The sequence below is a fragment of the Saccostrea echinata genome, unplaced genomic scaffold (assembly GCF_033153115.1).
Source record: "Saccostrea echinata isolate AGI-Se365-2 ecotype Australia unplaced genomic scaffold, CSIRO_AGI_Sech_v1 ptg000001l, whole genome shotgun sequence".
Taxonomy (NCBI): Eukaryota; Metazoa; Mollusca; class Bivalvia; order Ostreida; family Ostreidae; genus Saccostrea; species Saccostrea echinata.
In genome coordinates, this window is record NW_026889750.1 from 31,439,693 (window position 1) to 31,457,269 (window position 17,577).

The 17,577-nt window shown below is 34.2% G+C and overlaps 1 protein-coding gene across 1 annotated transcript; it reads right to left on the minus strand.

The window, feature by feature from the left end:
- Nucleotides 1–1,248: 1,248 nt before the first annotated feature.
- LOC133196831 (sialin-like) lies at nucleotides 1,249–17,324 on the minus strand. The gene is made up of 10 exons (XM_061332687.1): nucleotides 16,946–17,324; nucleotides 16,534–16,832; nucleotides 16,137–16,370; nucleotides 15,971–16,058; nucleotides 15,541–15,627; nucleotides 15,125–15,276; nucleotides 2,741–2,884; nucleotides 2,442–2,574; nucleotides 2,039–2,280; nucleotides 1,249–1,454 (listed from the first exon to the last, which is right to left on the minus strand). Exons 1-10 carry the CDS (start codon nucleotides 17,322–17,324, stop codon nucleotides 1,257–1,259), a joined length of 1,956 nt encoding a protein of 651 aa, XP_061188671.1. The 3' UTR covers nucleotides 1,249–1,256.
- Between the last annotated feature and the right edge of the window lie 253 nt (nucleotides 17,325–17,577).

Below are 17,577 nucleotides of genomic sequence, written 5' to 3' on the forward strand. Positions count from 1 at the left end.
GGCTAAGCCCCCCCCAACATTTTTTTTGCAAAGATAGACATAGTATAGGTATTGAAAATTGGGGCTTACCTTTTTTCATTGGTTTAGCCCCTCCACTTTCATTTAGCCACCCCACTTTCAATTTGCTTCCGACGCCTTTGCAAATGATCGATATTTTAGCAGCATTGATAGAATGAACTGTACGGGCCGCAAGGGCTGACTTCAACCTACCTATTAAGCGTAGTTACCACGACAACCTGTACATATTTAGAAGAACAGGCTGTCCCTTCCATATAACGTCAGGGTCAGAGGTCATGTATTTACATAACAAAGCCATAAGCCTACAATAATGCTATTAATTTCACTACACTCTCGTAAGAAATATAATGTGAATTTTTTTTGCATGGAATCAAATATTTCTTTGCCCTTAGTTTATGTTTCATATTTACCGCGTTATAAATCTCAGCAGTGAAGGTAATAGTAAACATGGCGAACAAATTCAAGTTGCAATCATTTAGACACATTTCAAATTGATAATATCGGTTACATTGACGTTATTTGATTATTTCGATTTATTTCAAAGTTAAGAAATGAAAATAATGTTATTGTAATTTTTGGCGGAAAAGAATGCCTACTTCACTAAAATGTGATTCTAGCTGGAGTTGTAACAGCCCCCCCCCCTTCCCCTCAAAAAAGCATAAAGGAAAGGAAGGATAAAATAAAATCGGGTATCATGAGGTTTTTGCCTCCGTTGAGATGGCCAGAGACGTAAATAACATATAATAAATGTGTCTCCGAGATGGCGAATGTTAACCCACGTGGCCACAGTATCACATTTGCATGGATAAACTCAGAAACGATAATACAAATACGTGTAAATTTTCATTGGAAATTTGCTATATATTCTGTTCATATATATTTAAGATTTCTTATTAGAGAAATTATAAAATAACAAATATATATCTACTTAGTACTTTTGTCTTCTCTGATAAGCTGCTGATTTGAACACCGTGATTTAGCGTGAATGTAATGCGCACGCGCAAGATTGTAAAATCCAAAAAATCCAGATGATTTCCGGAATTTTTTGAGGAATTTTCGTTGATTATTAATTAGCGAAGCTTAATTGAGAAAAAATAAAAACAAATTGGTAATCTTCAAGTACCAATGATATTTAAAATATATAAAACAATAGACAGTACTCTTCCGATTTATCGGTATTAAAGGCCAAAAATTCGAGTCTATTATTTTAATATAGTAGTATAGATTGTGTTCCCTTATTAATGCCTAAGAGCGTCATTGTTTTCTTGTGCTGCAGCTTTTCGTGGTCCTGTAATGTTCTCCAAGTTCTCCATTTCTTCCTTATCTTTGGCCCATTCCTGAACTTCTCCATCGGAGAAAATCAGAAAGAAAATGGCCCCCAAACAGTAGATAACAGCAGCAATATAGAAAGCTACAAGCCACCCTTGTTGTGTTTTCTAAAAAAAAAAGACATACTCTTTATTACACTCTGAAGATAGGTCCATTTCGCAATTGTTAACGCAATATAAATACAAGGAAATATGTACCTTGATATAAGTGTACTAAATTTCATTCAAATAAGAAAAAATACTGTGATGTCCTGACAGAAAATCAGATGGACAGACAGACAGTTTACTTATACATCAATTCTGGTGATGCTCAATCAATACTGTACAGTTAACAACTGTATCATTTTCTGCATTTACATATGATCTTATATATATATATATATATATATATATATATATATATATATATATATATATATATATATATATATATATATATATATATATATATATATATATATATTTAGTGATATTAGATAAACAATTATTTCCTCATTTTTTCTGTTTTAATGATCCATCAAAATCTATCATAAATTTCGCCTAACTACACCTGATTAAACGGTACTGGATCAAGGTTATGGTTAACACTTTGTACATAATGTCATTATATATTACTTATATTATATCAAGGTCATGAAGTTAATTGAAAAGTAATTACAAAACTTGAGACGTAAGACTGATGTAAAACTTACATTAACAGTTACGGAGGGGACCAGGTACGGCGCAATTATCCCCGGAATACTCGCTCCAGTATTGGTAAAACCAAATATAGTTCCAGCATAGTTGGGAGCAATATCACCATGGTTTACAAAAACAGACGGAAACTGGAAACCACAGAAGGCAAGAGACAGCGTTAGTAGGAAAACGGCTGCTTCCTGCTGGAAACACTTCATATAACCAAGAGCAATCAAAAAAGCTGCAGGAACAAAATGACCTATAAAGTGACGTAATCCCAATAAAGAATTAACCAAACTGATAAAACAGAGCTTAAAAATATATCATTTACACCTTCTTTGTACGTTTTAGTTGAAAATATTTTTGGGGATGAAAATTTTACTTCAAAAATATCTTGATAAGACAATAAAGACTTCTTACCTATTGCACAGCATAGCTTTCTTGTCCATTTGATGCTTAGAATTTGCCGTGAAATAAGTGTGTCTGCAAATATTCCAGCCACAATGATCATCATCCAGAATGCTAGATATGGTATCATAGAATAAATTCCATTCTGAAAAGCAAGAAAATATAATATAAATGCTTTCCATTCTGAAAAGCAAGAAAATATAATGTCGTAAGTAAGATTTTCACCAAAAATAATCCTTAAAAATGACGCACTGAGTATATGAACCCAAGTTATCCTTTATAAATCAAAGGTCAAACAACTTGATCCTTACAGACTTGATGTTAAACTTGAGCACTTCTTTCAGATATGTCGGAATCTGAGTCAACAGCATATAAGCACCATAGTTACCAGCTGCATTGGTCACAAGAATAGCCCAAACAGGAAGTGACGTCAAAATAGATTTCCAAGGTTTGCCCTGCAAAATCAAGATTCCATCATAGGCGCTTGGTTTCAGGATGGTGTATTTTTGTTTTATGTTTTTTTTTCTAGATGTGTCTGACTACATTCATCAAAATAAAAATAAAAAATCGCTGAAATTAGCACGTTTAAAAAAAATCATATTCATTTACTGTATATAAAAAGAAGGAAGGTTCATCAGTTGCCATTTTGGATTCCAAGGGATGCCTCGGTTCACACTTGATTGTAATCAATATCTAAACTTTTCCTACCGATGTCAATTGAGATCTAGCTTCAAAAATGATTGAATAACTCCATTCTATCGTTTGCCGATTTGCACTTGCCTTATAAAACATGCACTCCTAAACGTAAAAGCAACGGAAGTGACGATTTCTAACAATGTAAAATGTAGAGGTGTCCTGGAATCTCACACCTATATAAAATCTAAAGAGGTCAGAAACCGCGCCAAACTTGTTCTCTCTAGATTTTCCGTGTAATTCCGGGACGCCTCTATATTTTACATTTTTTTTATTCTAATGAGTGTGTTTGGACAGACATAGAAAACACACAATACAAAAAAATACACCATCCTGAAACCAGCGTCTACGGTTATAACTGTTTCCGGCGTGTAATAATAACTGTTTCCGGCGTATGCTATAACTGCTTCCGTCGAAATTCAGCATTTTTCTGTGTATATGGTAAAACTTATTACATTTGTGACATAATAGAAAAACTTACTCAAAAATGTTATATAGCACTTTGTTACATGCATTATGGTTTTTTCTTTTTCTTTCTTTCTTTTTTTTTTGTTAAGAAAATGTCAAGTTTGTTCACGCACAATGCGTTCTTCCAAAGTGTTCATCTTCCTTACAAAGACCTTTGTTACCGAAATCTTTATACACGTAGTTATTCAGAATAAAGCAAAACTTTTTGTTCCTTTCAAGGTTTTTGGGTGGGAGAATGCTGTTTTCTGAAAAATATTTACGTGTATACAAAGGATATCATTTATCGTTCTTGACTTCCATCAGGTTGGGACCAATCGCCCAAATAATATAATATCCCAAATGGGATATAAAATTACAGTGCAAAAAATGAGAATTTTTATTTTGGCTGTAAATATCATAAATCCGCATCAAGAGACTTGGTCTACATGCAGAGGTGTTTCGAATATGCACGAAAAGCCCATAGTGAACAATTTCGTGTGGTCTATGATGATACATTTTATCACGCGGTAAATATTGTTGCGGGTGACAATATGTACCTACCCACATTGCACATATTCATCCGTCGGTACATATTGACACTGGCGACAATATGTACCAATGCTTTTTTCACCCTGCAGAATGGGCGACAAAATACCTTACTTACATATTTTTGTGAACATTTGCACATTTTGTATTCAAAATACGAAAGCCTATTAGTATCAAGTAAAACAAGCAAATTCAGAGATTGCGGTCCCCCGCTTTCGGGGTCTTATCGGTTGAGGACCAATTGTAACAGTCTTGTCTGTCCATCATGCTAAGAGGAAGTTTTAGATTTTTGAAGTAATATGTTCTGGTGCAAAGTTACAGCCAAGTTAATTTCTTTTGAAAAGTAAGTCAAACTTCAAGGTCATGAAGTAATAAAAAATCATAGTACATTTGGAAAGATCTTGACACAGATAATGCTTATGTAAGAATATGAAAGCCTAGTCTTCAGTTACAAAATCTACTGTCAAAATAAAAACAATAGGATGTATTTTCAGAAAGGTGTTGCACATAAGAAACATGAAATCAATATCTTTTCTCATTCAAAAGTTACATGTATTGCTAAAGTTTAAATTTGGTCATACTGCAAGATCATGAGGTCAAAAGTCACAGTATACATGTATTCGAAAAGGTAATGCACATGTAAAGTATAAAGATCCTTTCATCTCTTATGCAAAAATTATTTTTTTTATGCCCCCGTAATCGAAAATTTGGGGGTATATAGTTTTTGCCCTATTCGTCCGTCCGTCTGTCTGTCTGTTTGTCCAACTTTAACATTGCCGATAACTTTTGATTGTTTGGAGCTATGGCTTTCATATTTCACAAGTGTATTCCTTGTGACAAGACCTTCCTTTGGGTACCAACATAGGGTGAATTCACCATGCATCGGACACCCTTGCACTTCAACAAGTTCTAGCGATATCGCTACCGACCGAATATTATCAAAATGGAACTTAACATGTAGTATGTGGTTAAAATATAAATTTTTGACACAATCGTGCACTATTTATTGAGAAAATATCATTAAAAACCGATTTTTTCGAAATAAGTCAGAATTCACCATGGATCGGACAATATTCACCATGCATCGGACATACGATATTTAAACCAGAAAAATATCATACCTTGATCTCGGTGCTTTAAAATTAGTGCTATCGAAACATTTTTATCTTTTATTTAAAAATTAACCTTGTAATTAAATTTGAATGACTATTTCGATCCACAAATATGAAGAGATTTTAGTTGCATCACATCGCCTTAAAAAGGCTTTACAATGCTAGTAATATGGCAACTCGCGCCTTTGTCTCGTAGGTTATACATGTAATCATCTAGTTTAAAGAAATAAATTGAGTCCACTTCTAGTCGTCATATATCGATAATTTGTATTTTCACTGAAAATTTAGAATATCTATTTTCTATTTCCGTAAAAAACAGCTGTCATTTGAGTTTTTACATGAAAATGAAAGTGATTACCCATGCATCGGAAAGTGTCCGATGCATGGTTAATTTTTGTCCGATGTACGGTGAAATAAACATACTAGTTAAAACAACTCTAAAATATATTATAGAAACATTGAAGTAAAATATTTGAAAAATTTCTGTAATATTATCAATCATTGACAAATTTTACCAAGATCCGACCCGTTCCGTTGACGTCTGTTTAAAAGAACGACAACTCTAAAAATTGCAAAATCGTAAAATTCTGGTTACTCCCCTTTGATGATGCAAAATATGACGTAATTTCAAGGCTATTCTTGTGGTATTTTTATCACAACATGAAAATAAAGATCGGCATCAATAAAAAGTTTAATTCTTCACCTTTAAGACAGAAACAATTAAAAACACGGAGAGACCCAGGTTCAATGAAAGTTGATTGCTTAAAGTTGTCCGAAGCAAGGTATGTGTCCGATGCATGGTTAACTCACCCTATTTGACCTTTAAGTTTGACCCACTTTTGCAAAAATATACCCAACTTTACCTTTGGCCATAACTTTTAAATAGTTGGTGCTAGGGCTTTCATATCTCACAGGTATATTCATCGTGATAAGACCTTTCCATGGATATGAATATTTTTGACATTGACCTCAAAGTTTGACCCTCTTTTAAAAAAAACTTTAACCTTGGCCATAACTTTTGAACAGTTAGTGCAAGGGCTTTCAAATTTCACAGGTATATTCCTTGTGACAAGACCTTCCTTTGGAAACGAACAATTTTGACCTTGGAATTTGACCTACTTTTGAAAAACATTAACCTTTGCCATAACTTTTGAACAGTTGGTGTTAGGACTTTTATATTTTGCATGTGTATTTCTTATTACAGGGTCTTCCCCTGTGTACCATTAATTTTGACCCTTTGACCTTGACCTTGGAGTTTGACCCACTTTTAGAAAACATTATCTTGGACCATAACTTTTGAATGGTGGTGCTTGGGCTTTCATTTTTACCACGTATATCCACTGACACAAGTCCTTTCTTTGAGTAACAACATTTTTGATCTCTTGACCTTGACCTTGGAGTTTGACTCGCATTTAAGAAACTTTAACCTTCGCCATAAGCTGCCATACGGGGACATCAGTGTTTCACAAACACATCTTGTTTCGGATAGCCTTTAGGCTCAGTGGGTCTTGCACTCGAAGCCCCAAGAATTGAGTTTCTTCGTTCTTTTAATTAAGAAGTATTTTAATTGCAAAATTGAGCACAGTAGAGCTGTATTTTTGGTACACACTAATGTGAATTGAATTAAGTGTTTAATTTTTTTTTATTTTTTTACATCGAGTCGATAATCGTTTACTTGGTATATTTTTAACAAGTAGTACATGGTCTTTCATTTGAATATTAGAAAAAAATTAGACGCTGTGTGAATATAAGAAAACAAAGAGTAAGGTTACCAGGGTCTTCGGAAAGATTAAGTATACTTGACTGACTAGTTCGGGAGGGTAGACGTTCCATACTCTTTGGGGAACAATATATATTTTAATTTCAAACGTCATTGGTACCTAGACCTAAAGCATTAGGTCTTTGCTCATGCCGTTCTCAGTACATAAAAACTATTTTTGAGGGGACACTGATTCTAACGCACCGTTTTATCCGCCCAGTGGAAGTCATATTAGAAAAATTCTCTTCAGTAGATCTTGAATTTATTAAAAGAAGCTCAACCAATTATGGCACATGGAACAACATCTGAGATATTCATACACACTTGGAAGAAGACACACTACACTGACTATACCCGACTCTCCTGAAACGAGCGCCAATGCATAGAACCAGTATGGGCTGAAGCAATTAGACTTACCGGGTGTATGGCAACTCATTGAAAAAAGTCTGTAAAACTCTCCGTCGTTTCCGAGCGCATTGAGATACTGATTGAAATAGTTGGCTAAGCATCGATCTCCTAAAAACTTGACCCCCCCCCCCCCAAAAAAAAAACAAACAAACAAAAAAACTAGTAGTGTCAACGAGTACCCGGTTAATCGTCGAACGATGCGAGTACTGGTTAGTAAAACTGCTACTCGGTTACTCGGGTATAATAAAATTTTACATTTTAGCATGTTTAAATCAGCAGGAAAAAATGCAATTTTGTTTTTAAATTTCTTTTTTTATTTACCGTTATTTAACGATAGACTTGATCTAGCGTTTTACAAATACGATCAAGTTGTTTTGATAAGTATTTCACTGTTTATCTAATTGGTGGCTTTCATTGCCAAGGGGTATACAAGTTTTGAAGGCTTGAGTTAAATATAATTACTTCACACAAATCTGCGCTAGTCCGCAGTACAAGATTAAAGAGGACGCCGCCATATGCATTAAAATAATTTTTAAAAAATGACTGAATTTAAATCCGTCAGGTTTGAAATGTTTGAAATGGAATTAACATATACGGTTGGGACAACAAATATGCTAAACCACCTAAGTTTGAAACTTAACTCTGAAACAAGCGATATATTATAAAGGACATCCCACAAAACAGCAAACTATTACGGGATGTTCGAGAAAAAAATAATATTTAGAATATACTTAATACTGTGAGTTTGTAATTAAGAATAAAATTCATAAGCAGTGCATTTTTGTTTTATATATACAGGTATACAAATGATAAGATTTTTATAGAAATGTTAACTACGTTACATATACAAAATGTATTTCAGTTATCATTGAGTATACCGCCAAAAAAGGATGTTTTCAGGTCTAAAGAAACCCCATCCGAGTAACCGGTTACTCGATCGGAAAAGTAAGCGAGTAACCGGTTACTAAAAATTGTCTGATTTGACAACACTAAAAAAACCCATTAAATTAAACAATAAAATTGTTTCTACAAATGATTTTTTAAAAAATTTCCTTTAATTGTACAAACGGTTTTATTTTCTTTTTTCAGCTTTATTGAACTAGCACGAACACAGTGTCGTGATATGACGCATTCGTTGTCGTCTTATTAAACCTTCCCTAGGGTATCAAATTACTAGTAGAATTCAACATTTAATCAGGCATATGACACAAACGTCAACGAGATGAGGTCCTATTTTTGATGCCTTTAGAGCATGGAAATCAAAATTTTGCATTAATTCTTCAAAATTTACATACAACCCTGGGAGAAATTCTTCATATCCTGATTTAACTCGGGAAAAAAATCTACCGCTAAGCGATCGTCGGAGAGCCATGGTTGATTTCTCTTCGTCCCTCTCTCCATTACATGAGAGGAACGAAGCGTAATCAACCGCGGGGTCTCCGACGATGCCACGAAGCTAAAGAAAACAAAGTAACTTGTATCAGTTGAGCTTTCCACTGTCGGTAAAATTTAGTGATACATGTACATGTAGTGTGGTCATTATAATTCCAAATTAAAGTAAGTAATTGATAAAAACGAATGTTTGAAAAATATCGATTTTTTTTCAAAATAAAAATGGTTGTATACCATTAATGAAAATCGGGATGGTCTTAAAACCAGACCCCTTCCCATGAAAGGGGACGGGGGGTGGGTGGGTAATTATGACAACATATAATTTATCTCGATAGCATTTGATATAAACATTGAAAAACTAAGACTGATTCTGTATGTCGTCTGTACACTAAGACATAACAATTTATAACTGAAATTCTTATTCTTTATTACATGTAGGGCACTTTTCGGTAATATAAATGTGAGCGTAAATTGAACTCAGAGTAAAATTCGAAAAAAGATACAGTGTACTAGCCTCACTACCTGTACGACAAACGGATTCTCAGTAAATAAAATTACGCACATTCTTCTTGCACTTTAAGATATTTTATCAGCTTCTCAGATGTATATATTTATTACAAAACCATGATTTGGGTAAAATATATAGACGGTACAGAATCGTTTAAGCAGGTCTGGTCCCTTTGATTACAAGTATGGTCATTTTCACAAAGGATACTGTGTCTTGTATTTATATAATAGATTACGTCCTCAATCCACGAAAATTAATAATTTGAACTGAACTTATCATATATTACTGACACCATCTTGTAAATCTATTAAAGCTATATATGGCGTATCTGAGCTAAAAATACAAATACGAGATTGAGTGTAGATAAACGTGATATACAATGTATGTTATTTACGTTCAAATTAAAATTTTTCACCCATTTTGAACTTGAATAATCTCATGTTTTTATAGTTAAATTGACTTTAAACTGTCTGTTATTTAAATGCGGAGTCGGTAAATAAATCGGTTATTGTTTTAAATTTCTAATACCTTTGAAACGTGATTGATTTAAATTGTGTAATATACAGGAAAGTCCTATATTTAGATAAAGTAATAAAACAAGTAGAAAGCTCTTTTTTAATTTTAGTTAGTCTGAACTTAAAAAAAATACGCCATATATGACTTTAAGATATCGTCATTATTGAGTCTAGTAAAGGTCGCACAATATTTAGGTTCAAATGATGAAGTACAGTGTATTTATAACATTTATATTTTTTTCAGCAGGTTTTCTCTTTCATAGTAATTTCGGATGAACATGTAGTTTAAAATTGATCAGTTCTTTTTTTCAGGCTTTAAAACATAAGCAATTATAAATATTACATTTGATTATTTGTTTATCAATTACTTGTCATGAAAAACACCCTTTCTTTACTGAAAGAAATTGATTGTGCATCAAGCTATCTAATGTTTTATAAGCCTTTTATAAATATCGCAGTTGTGAATTACATGCTTTAATAATAAAAGGACTTTTTTGTCTTAGCAAGAAACTCATTGGAAGATGGGTAATGATTCAGTGCACTTTCTTTATGTATTCCATCTCTCATATTACATAACAGACATGACAATTCAGTATATCCATTTAATACGATCAATATGTAAAGTAAAATGTGTCCTAATATATGACCTTGACCTGTCTTTGAAGAGTTATCTCCCCTCGTTTTTTTTTTATCAATAAAAATCAACTTAAAAATATCTGGTTTAATAAAATCGTTTTTAATCGTTATTTTATCTCCACCGTAGCATTCATAATTATTTTAGGTATTTGAATTTTTATTTTTATAAATTTGCCTGTCCCCATAGACTCAATGTAGTCTTTGTTGACTAATTACTGTTAAGTTAACCATATTTTTGAAAATTTCTCTTGTCTCTTTGTTAATCCTTTTTCTACTCTTAAATGGTTTAAAATTATTGTAATATCAGCATATTTAAGGGGATGGAATATCTTAGCCTATGATATTTGAATCCTGCAGTATGCATATTGAAAAGCGATAATAACGCGTCTTTTGAATCTTATTTACATGTAGAGGAACTGTAAGAAAACTTGACTTGGGGATTAACTAGCTAAGATATCAATTTTGCTTTTTTATATTAGCTCACCATAGTCAAAGGCTGTCCGTCTGCCGTCTTTTTTTTTGTATTTTTTTTTATATTTGCGACCTCTTCTCCAGAACTACTTTGCCATACTTGCCATGAAGTGTCCCTCGGTGAAGGGGATTCAAGTTTGTTCATGAAGACCCATACCTCGTTTCAAGGGGAGAAAATAAAAAACTAGTATAAATTTGAAAGTATCGTTTAAAAAATCTTCTTCACAAGAGCAACTTGACCAGATCTTATATGAAAGCTACCTGATACATGTATGTAATATAGATAAATTCAAGTTTCTTCAAATCATGACTTCCAGGAGAAGGGTAGGGTAGGGTCACAGTTAGAGATCAGAGTTTTGCATTGGAATTTATGAGAAAAAAAATTTTTAGAAACCTTTTAAACAACAACAGGGATATGATTATTTATATTATTATTCTATCATCATTAGGTAGTGTAGATTCAAGTTTTTGTTCAATTTATTGTCCTCGGGCAAAATAGGAGATCAAAGTTTTACACTGGAAAACCAGGGGAAGAAATCGAATGATGATAGTCATATTACATGTAATACTGAAACATACCAAAGTAATTTTGATTCAGGTTTAATCATATGGCCCCCGAGGTTAGAGTTGGGACTTCAGAAGGGTATCACAGTGTTAAAAGGGAATATGTAGGAACAATTACGGTACTTACTAAAATGGATGAATACGGTACTTAAAGAGGATGAATACAGTACTTTCTGAAGAAGCATTCATTATTTGTAACTTTTTCCCTACCTATTGACTTGTTTAATTATATAATTTCAGATTGTTTCCATAGTGCTGGCGATGAGAAGCTTCCTTTTCAAAGTGTTCCTGACATGTATCTTTATATCCTTTATGAGTATAATTCTGGTTACAAATACAGTAAAAAGACCTGAACACAATGATCTGAAAGAACCTTCCTCAGTCTACGGCATCACTAAAAGGGATCTGAATGACACCAGTCTAAACGTGTCTAAGGCAACAGCAACGCCATTTTATGCACAAATTACATATATGACAAACCCTTCTTCAATCTGCGATTCCTTCAAAACTTATAATGGAAGCAAAATATTAATACTCGTGAAATCTTCTCCAGAAAATTTTCATTTCAGAAAATGGATACGTTTTAAAAGTCAGAGGTACAAAGACTTCAGAGATTCGGTTAAGACGTTGTTTCTGTTAGGCCAGTCTGTCACTAGAGACAAGGATGTTCTTAAAGAGAGCAAAATATACGGAGACATTATCCAGGGAAATTTCGTTGACGCTTACAGAAATCTGACGTATAAAACAGTGATGGGGTACAGATGGATGAGCGACTACTGCGTGGATTCCGAGTTTGTTGTATACAAAGATGATGACTTTAGGATTAATTTTGTTAACCTGATGAAGCAGGTAAAGGCCCATAAAGAGCCACAGACCATGTTTATAGGACGCATAGTCGAAAAAGGCAATACGATTTATCGTAATCCAAATCACAAATGGTATCTCTCAAAAGAAGATTATCCTCACAATGTACTTCCGCCTTATTTTCCAGGGGGTGCTTATCTAGTAAGCAGAACCATTGCCAAAAAATTGGTTTCAAATTTTCATTTAGTGAAATGGCTACCAATTGATGATGTTTATATAGGACTTGTTGCGCAAATATCAAATATTACATTAACACATTCAAAGTTGTTTGAATTCAATAACTGTGACAAGTTCCATGAAAATTTGGCCTGTAGAGAGTTCACCAGACCACAAGAGATATTAGAGGCATGGAGGGCCGTGATTGCTGATGACCTTGAAAAAACAAGCTAGTTTAAACTGCAAAACACAGTACCTCTTATCTGTGCAATATTATTAAGATGCTATGCAAATCATTCCATTAGCCGTAAGGACATATTCAAACGAAGAAATTTTCTTCAGATTGCCGAGTTAGGCTAATGATTATAGTCTCATATACTGCTCCAGGCCGGAGTGTGGGAACATGGAAATAAAGTCAAAAGAACACATATTCTTTGTGTGTTTTCATTAACTCTGTAGCATGCGCAGACTTGCTATGCTGCAACATGCTAGAGGTTCACGGCGAGATACTTTTGAATTGGCATAGAGATACAAAAGTAATGTTAGAATTCTTTTATACACATGTAGGAGTATATAAAGATCACAAGGAAATTTAACCGAGGTTCTTACTTCTAATGATACACAATGTACAGAGATGCTATAAGAACAAAGAAGAAGTCAAATTAAGTGATAGGTTTTGATAATATCGCGGGAATTAGTTAATTAGTAACCTTGACCTTTCAATCTGTTAATTTTGAAGAGAGTGGAGGAGGCCAACTGATTTTTAAATAGGTCAGGGTCAAAGGTATAATGACGGAGTGAGCAATGTTGTGACATATAGTAATTATAAAGGTCACTTCTGATCTTTTAATCTCAAACGTCCTGACAAGATGACAAGAATCCTTCTGATTTGATTTCATGTCCTTGAGATAAAGATCAAATGCTGAAATAGGCATTAACAAACAAATTTTGTGTCTACCATTTGACCCTTTAATCAAATGTTTACTATACAGTCTGCAGATCAAACATCAGACATTTTCCAAGTTATATGCAACTAATAAATTCATATTTCTCATTGATATAAGTTTCAATCATTTTATTTAATTAAAAAGAAGATAAAAATGTTAACTGAATTCAATTATTTCTGGAAGAAATATGTGTATTGATACTTGGAAAGTTTTGATGTTTATATGTGTATTGATAACTGGAAAGTTTTTTTTTCTCTAAATGACAGTATTTATCATAACCCCCCCCCCCCCCCCATCTGGAACTTTTACAGAGATGCTCACTGCGGAAAGGATTCTAACTACTGATTGTACACTGACATGCAAATATGTAATCACATATGGCCAATAGTCTCGTATTCTACTCAGAAATGAAAAGATAAAAATCAAGAATGCCAAGGTCAAATGTGTGAGTAATCAGGTATCGGTATGAAATAAACGAGTTTACTGAAAAGAATTTTTTCAGCTGTATTCCTTAAATTTGATTTGAAAAATGAGAAGGAGGTCTTCTGCAGATGCAATGTGTTCTTTTGTTGGCAAAATATACTTTTTGAAAATTATATTCACTAATTTTCAAAATGAAAAGCATACTTCCCCAATAGCATATAGCCCAAGTAGTTCAGACAAACTGCTATTTTTGTCCCCCGCTTTCACTGAAAGTGGGAGATATTAATTTGGGTCTGTCTGTCCGTCCGTCCGTCTGTATTTCTGTCTGTCTGTAGCACTTTCGTTTCCTCGCGATATCTTTGCATTTTGCAGAGGGGCAGTGTGACCCTCCTCCCCCCGAACTGCGCATGCTCTTCCTCTTTTTCCCCTAAGCGGGGGACACAAATTCTCTGAATTAGCTTGTTTTTTATTTATTGTATTAAAAGTCGGTTTGCACTATTTTTAGCACAGGGGCATGTGGAGAGTTATTAAGTATAATACAGGTTGTCGGCGGACTTTATATTCTAATTACGTCTATTAGAACTGTTTAGTAAAGGCCAAATAAGACAACATTAATTTTATTGTGTAATTTTTTGACAATATCGAACGTGAATATAAACATTATATGTGACCTAATGCTTGCATTTAACATTTAATTTGCTATATAATCAAGAGCCTCCGTGGTTTAGTGGTATGTAGCTCGCTTAGCAAACACGAGACTCGGGTTCAATCCCCAGACGATTCTTTTTTTTTTTTTTTTTTTGATTCACTAAATGATACTATTCAACATGTGAAATGAAAAAGTTATAATGACGTCTTGCGTGTACAAACTCATAAAATCATTAATACAGTGTGATAAATATTCTATATATTGAAAAGAATCTTCTAATACACCTATTAAAGAATAAGCAATCAAATCTTTATATCCACACTGACATTTTTTTTAATTTGCTTCAATATACATGTATGCATTTAGTAATTCTACAAATCCAGAGGGGCAGTGTGACCCCCCTCCACCCGAACTGCGAATGCTCTTCTTTTTTTTCCCCTAAGCGGGGGACACAAATTCTCTGACTTAGCTTGTTTATAACATTTTCAAGCAACTGAATTTCACCGTTTGGACAGTATCAGTCATACGGACAGGACAGACTGACACTCTTCGATCAGAAAGGTACACTTGAGTCTTTGGCTCAGTTTGGTCAAAACACTTCGTACCTTCTTTCGCAGATAAGGGTTCTCTGGCAGATTTTGTTTTCCGAGCGAGTGTTCGATATATTTTTTCTCGATTTCTGTTATATTTGGCATTTCCCCTGGACTGTCCCTTACGAAGAACCCCCAAAACAGTGTCCAGAGCAACGAGCAGGATCCTAAGAATAAATTTACCTATCGAAATATTTTCCTATAGGAATGTACGTCTCTAAGTAGATTGCAATTGTGTAAAAGTAATATTTAAAATGAACAAACAAAAAGTATGAATTATACTTCTTCAACAGAAAAGGATATTTTTGTAGAGGTAAAATTAACAAAAGATTCTGTTGTACATAGAATATTGCAGATTTAAAAATATAATTATATGTGCAGAGATATTATTTCGTCTGCCATGTTCTAGGAGGAAAGTTATATCACCTTACCTAAGAAATAGAATATCCACGGCCAGCCTACATATTCACAAAAAAGACTGGATACTGGAAACGCCAGAGCATTTCCAAGCTGAGTGCCTGAAATATACCCAAAAGGTTCAGGATTATATCCTAGAAATGATGACCGATGAAACCGAAACAGGTGCGGATCAAGGATTTTTTTTCCGGGGGGGGGGGGGGGGCACTCCAGGCAAAAAAAAAAAGAAAGTCCAATCCAGAAATTTCTTGACAAGCAGACGTAAAAAAAAAAATCGTGGGGATTGTGGTGGGGTCCACGTTTTCTAAGGGGGGGTTCCAAAGTCATTTTTTATTTGCTTCAGTATATACTTTTATAATAACTCTGCAAATTCCAGGAAAATCCCCCCTAGATCCGTGCATGCGAAATATGTATGCTGCTTTTTCAGTGTCTTAATTAGCTCACCTCCAAATGCAAATCCTACAAGCCTACTTCTTTCATGGGGCGGAGACCATTTGGCCCAAAATGCTTGAGCTCCAGGATACATCGTAGCCTATCAAAGAGAAAAAAAAGCTTGTGCACAAGTATCCAATTGTTAAGTGACTCAAAATTTTTTTATCTTTATACCTACTTCTCCTATTCCTATAAAGACACGTGTTATTATAAGCAGGTTGGGACTTCCTCGGGCAAGGACTGGTGTCAAGATAGTAAGGACGGACACCAATGACATTCCTGCGAAAATCACCAGGCGTGGCCCAAAGCGTTCCGAAAGAACACCCGACGGAATCTGCATAGCTGTGTATCCCCAAAAGAAAGCTCCAAGAATGGCTCCCTGAAGAGCTTTGTCCCAAATAAACTCACCTTCCTAGAAAAGTAACATGAGCGCTTGAGGATATATTTAACTTTTATAATGATCAGTTAATGGAGTATTTTGGTGGGAGCAACACTATACATTATGTATATATTAACATTGTCAGTCGGCATTGTCTTAGACTAGTAATTTTGTATAATATTTTTAAAATCCGTACCATGTGTTCAGAGAGAAGTGGGTCTGGACATAGTTTTGGCACACTGTGTGGAATTTCTGAAGCGTGGCTAGACTGATTAAGGTAGCCCTGCTGATATTTTATTGTGGAATTATTGAGAAGAGTCCTATAGGTTGACATATTGGTAAAGTTTGACTGATACTTCGTGTTAGCTTCCGCGAGTTCCGTCTTTATCATACAGACGATAGCAATGCTGAGGTTGACTCTCTGGGCATACAAGAAAAAGAAACCGACGAAACACAGACCAGAGAAGCGCACTCGCCAAGACGTCCACCACGGAACTGAAAGGACATAATTATTATTAAACAATTTTGATTTAAACAAGAAAAAGTATTTCTACTCTAAGAAAAGATTTTGTTTAAGAAGTCGAGAAAGCAATCGAAGTGAAACATGCCTTTGTGTGCATCCTTGTATGGAAGCGACTGTAGCTGTTCCATGAAATCAGAGGCTGTTGAATTATGATGGGGGTAACACATATTGACACTACGCATGCGTCGGAAAGTTCTGAGTATAGTATCACTTCCTGGTTTCTTACTCTTTCTGCTACGTATAAAGTGTCTTTCCTCAGATCCTCTGTTCCGTGTGGACCTGACATTTGGAAAGACAGTTCTATTTGCAAAATCATTGTTTTTCCACTTCAATTTCTCCTGCTCTGAGGTGGGGTTTGGTTTCAATTCAACAGAATCATCACAATCTTTCAGGTCTGTGGTGGTGTTTGTGATAAGTGTACCATCATTAAGGACCGAGGAATCGGATTTTTCAGAGGTCCCCATTTTTCTTCAATTCAATAAGTCTGCAAAAAGTATAATTATTTGCAAAAATTAGTGTTTTGTATTTTGTTAATTTTAAATGCACTCAAAAATAAGCTATCGTGCGTTAAATTGTGATAAATTATAATTTTTCTTAATTAAAGTAACACGATAAACAATGAATAAATAAATACCCAAATTGATGTGAAAATACAAGTATTACTGTTTTTTACGTCAATACGTTGATTTATCTACCCTAGGAGTACAGTATTCACAG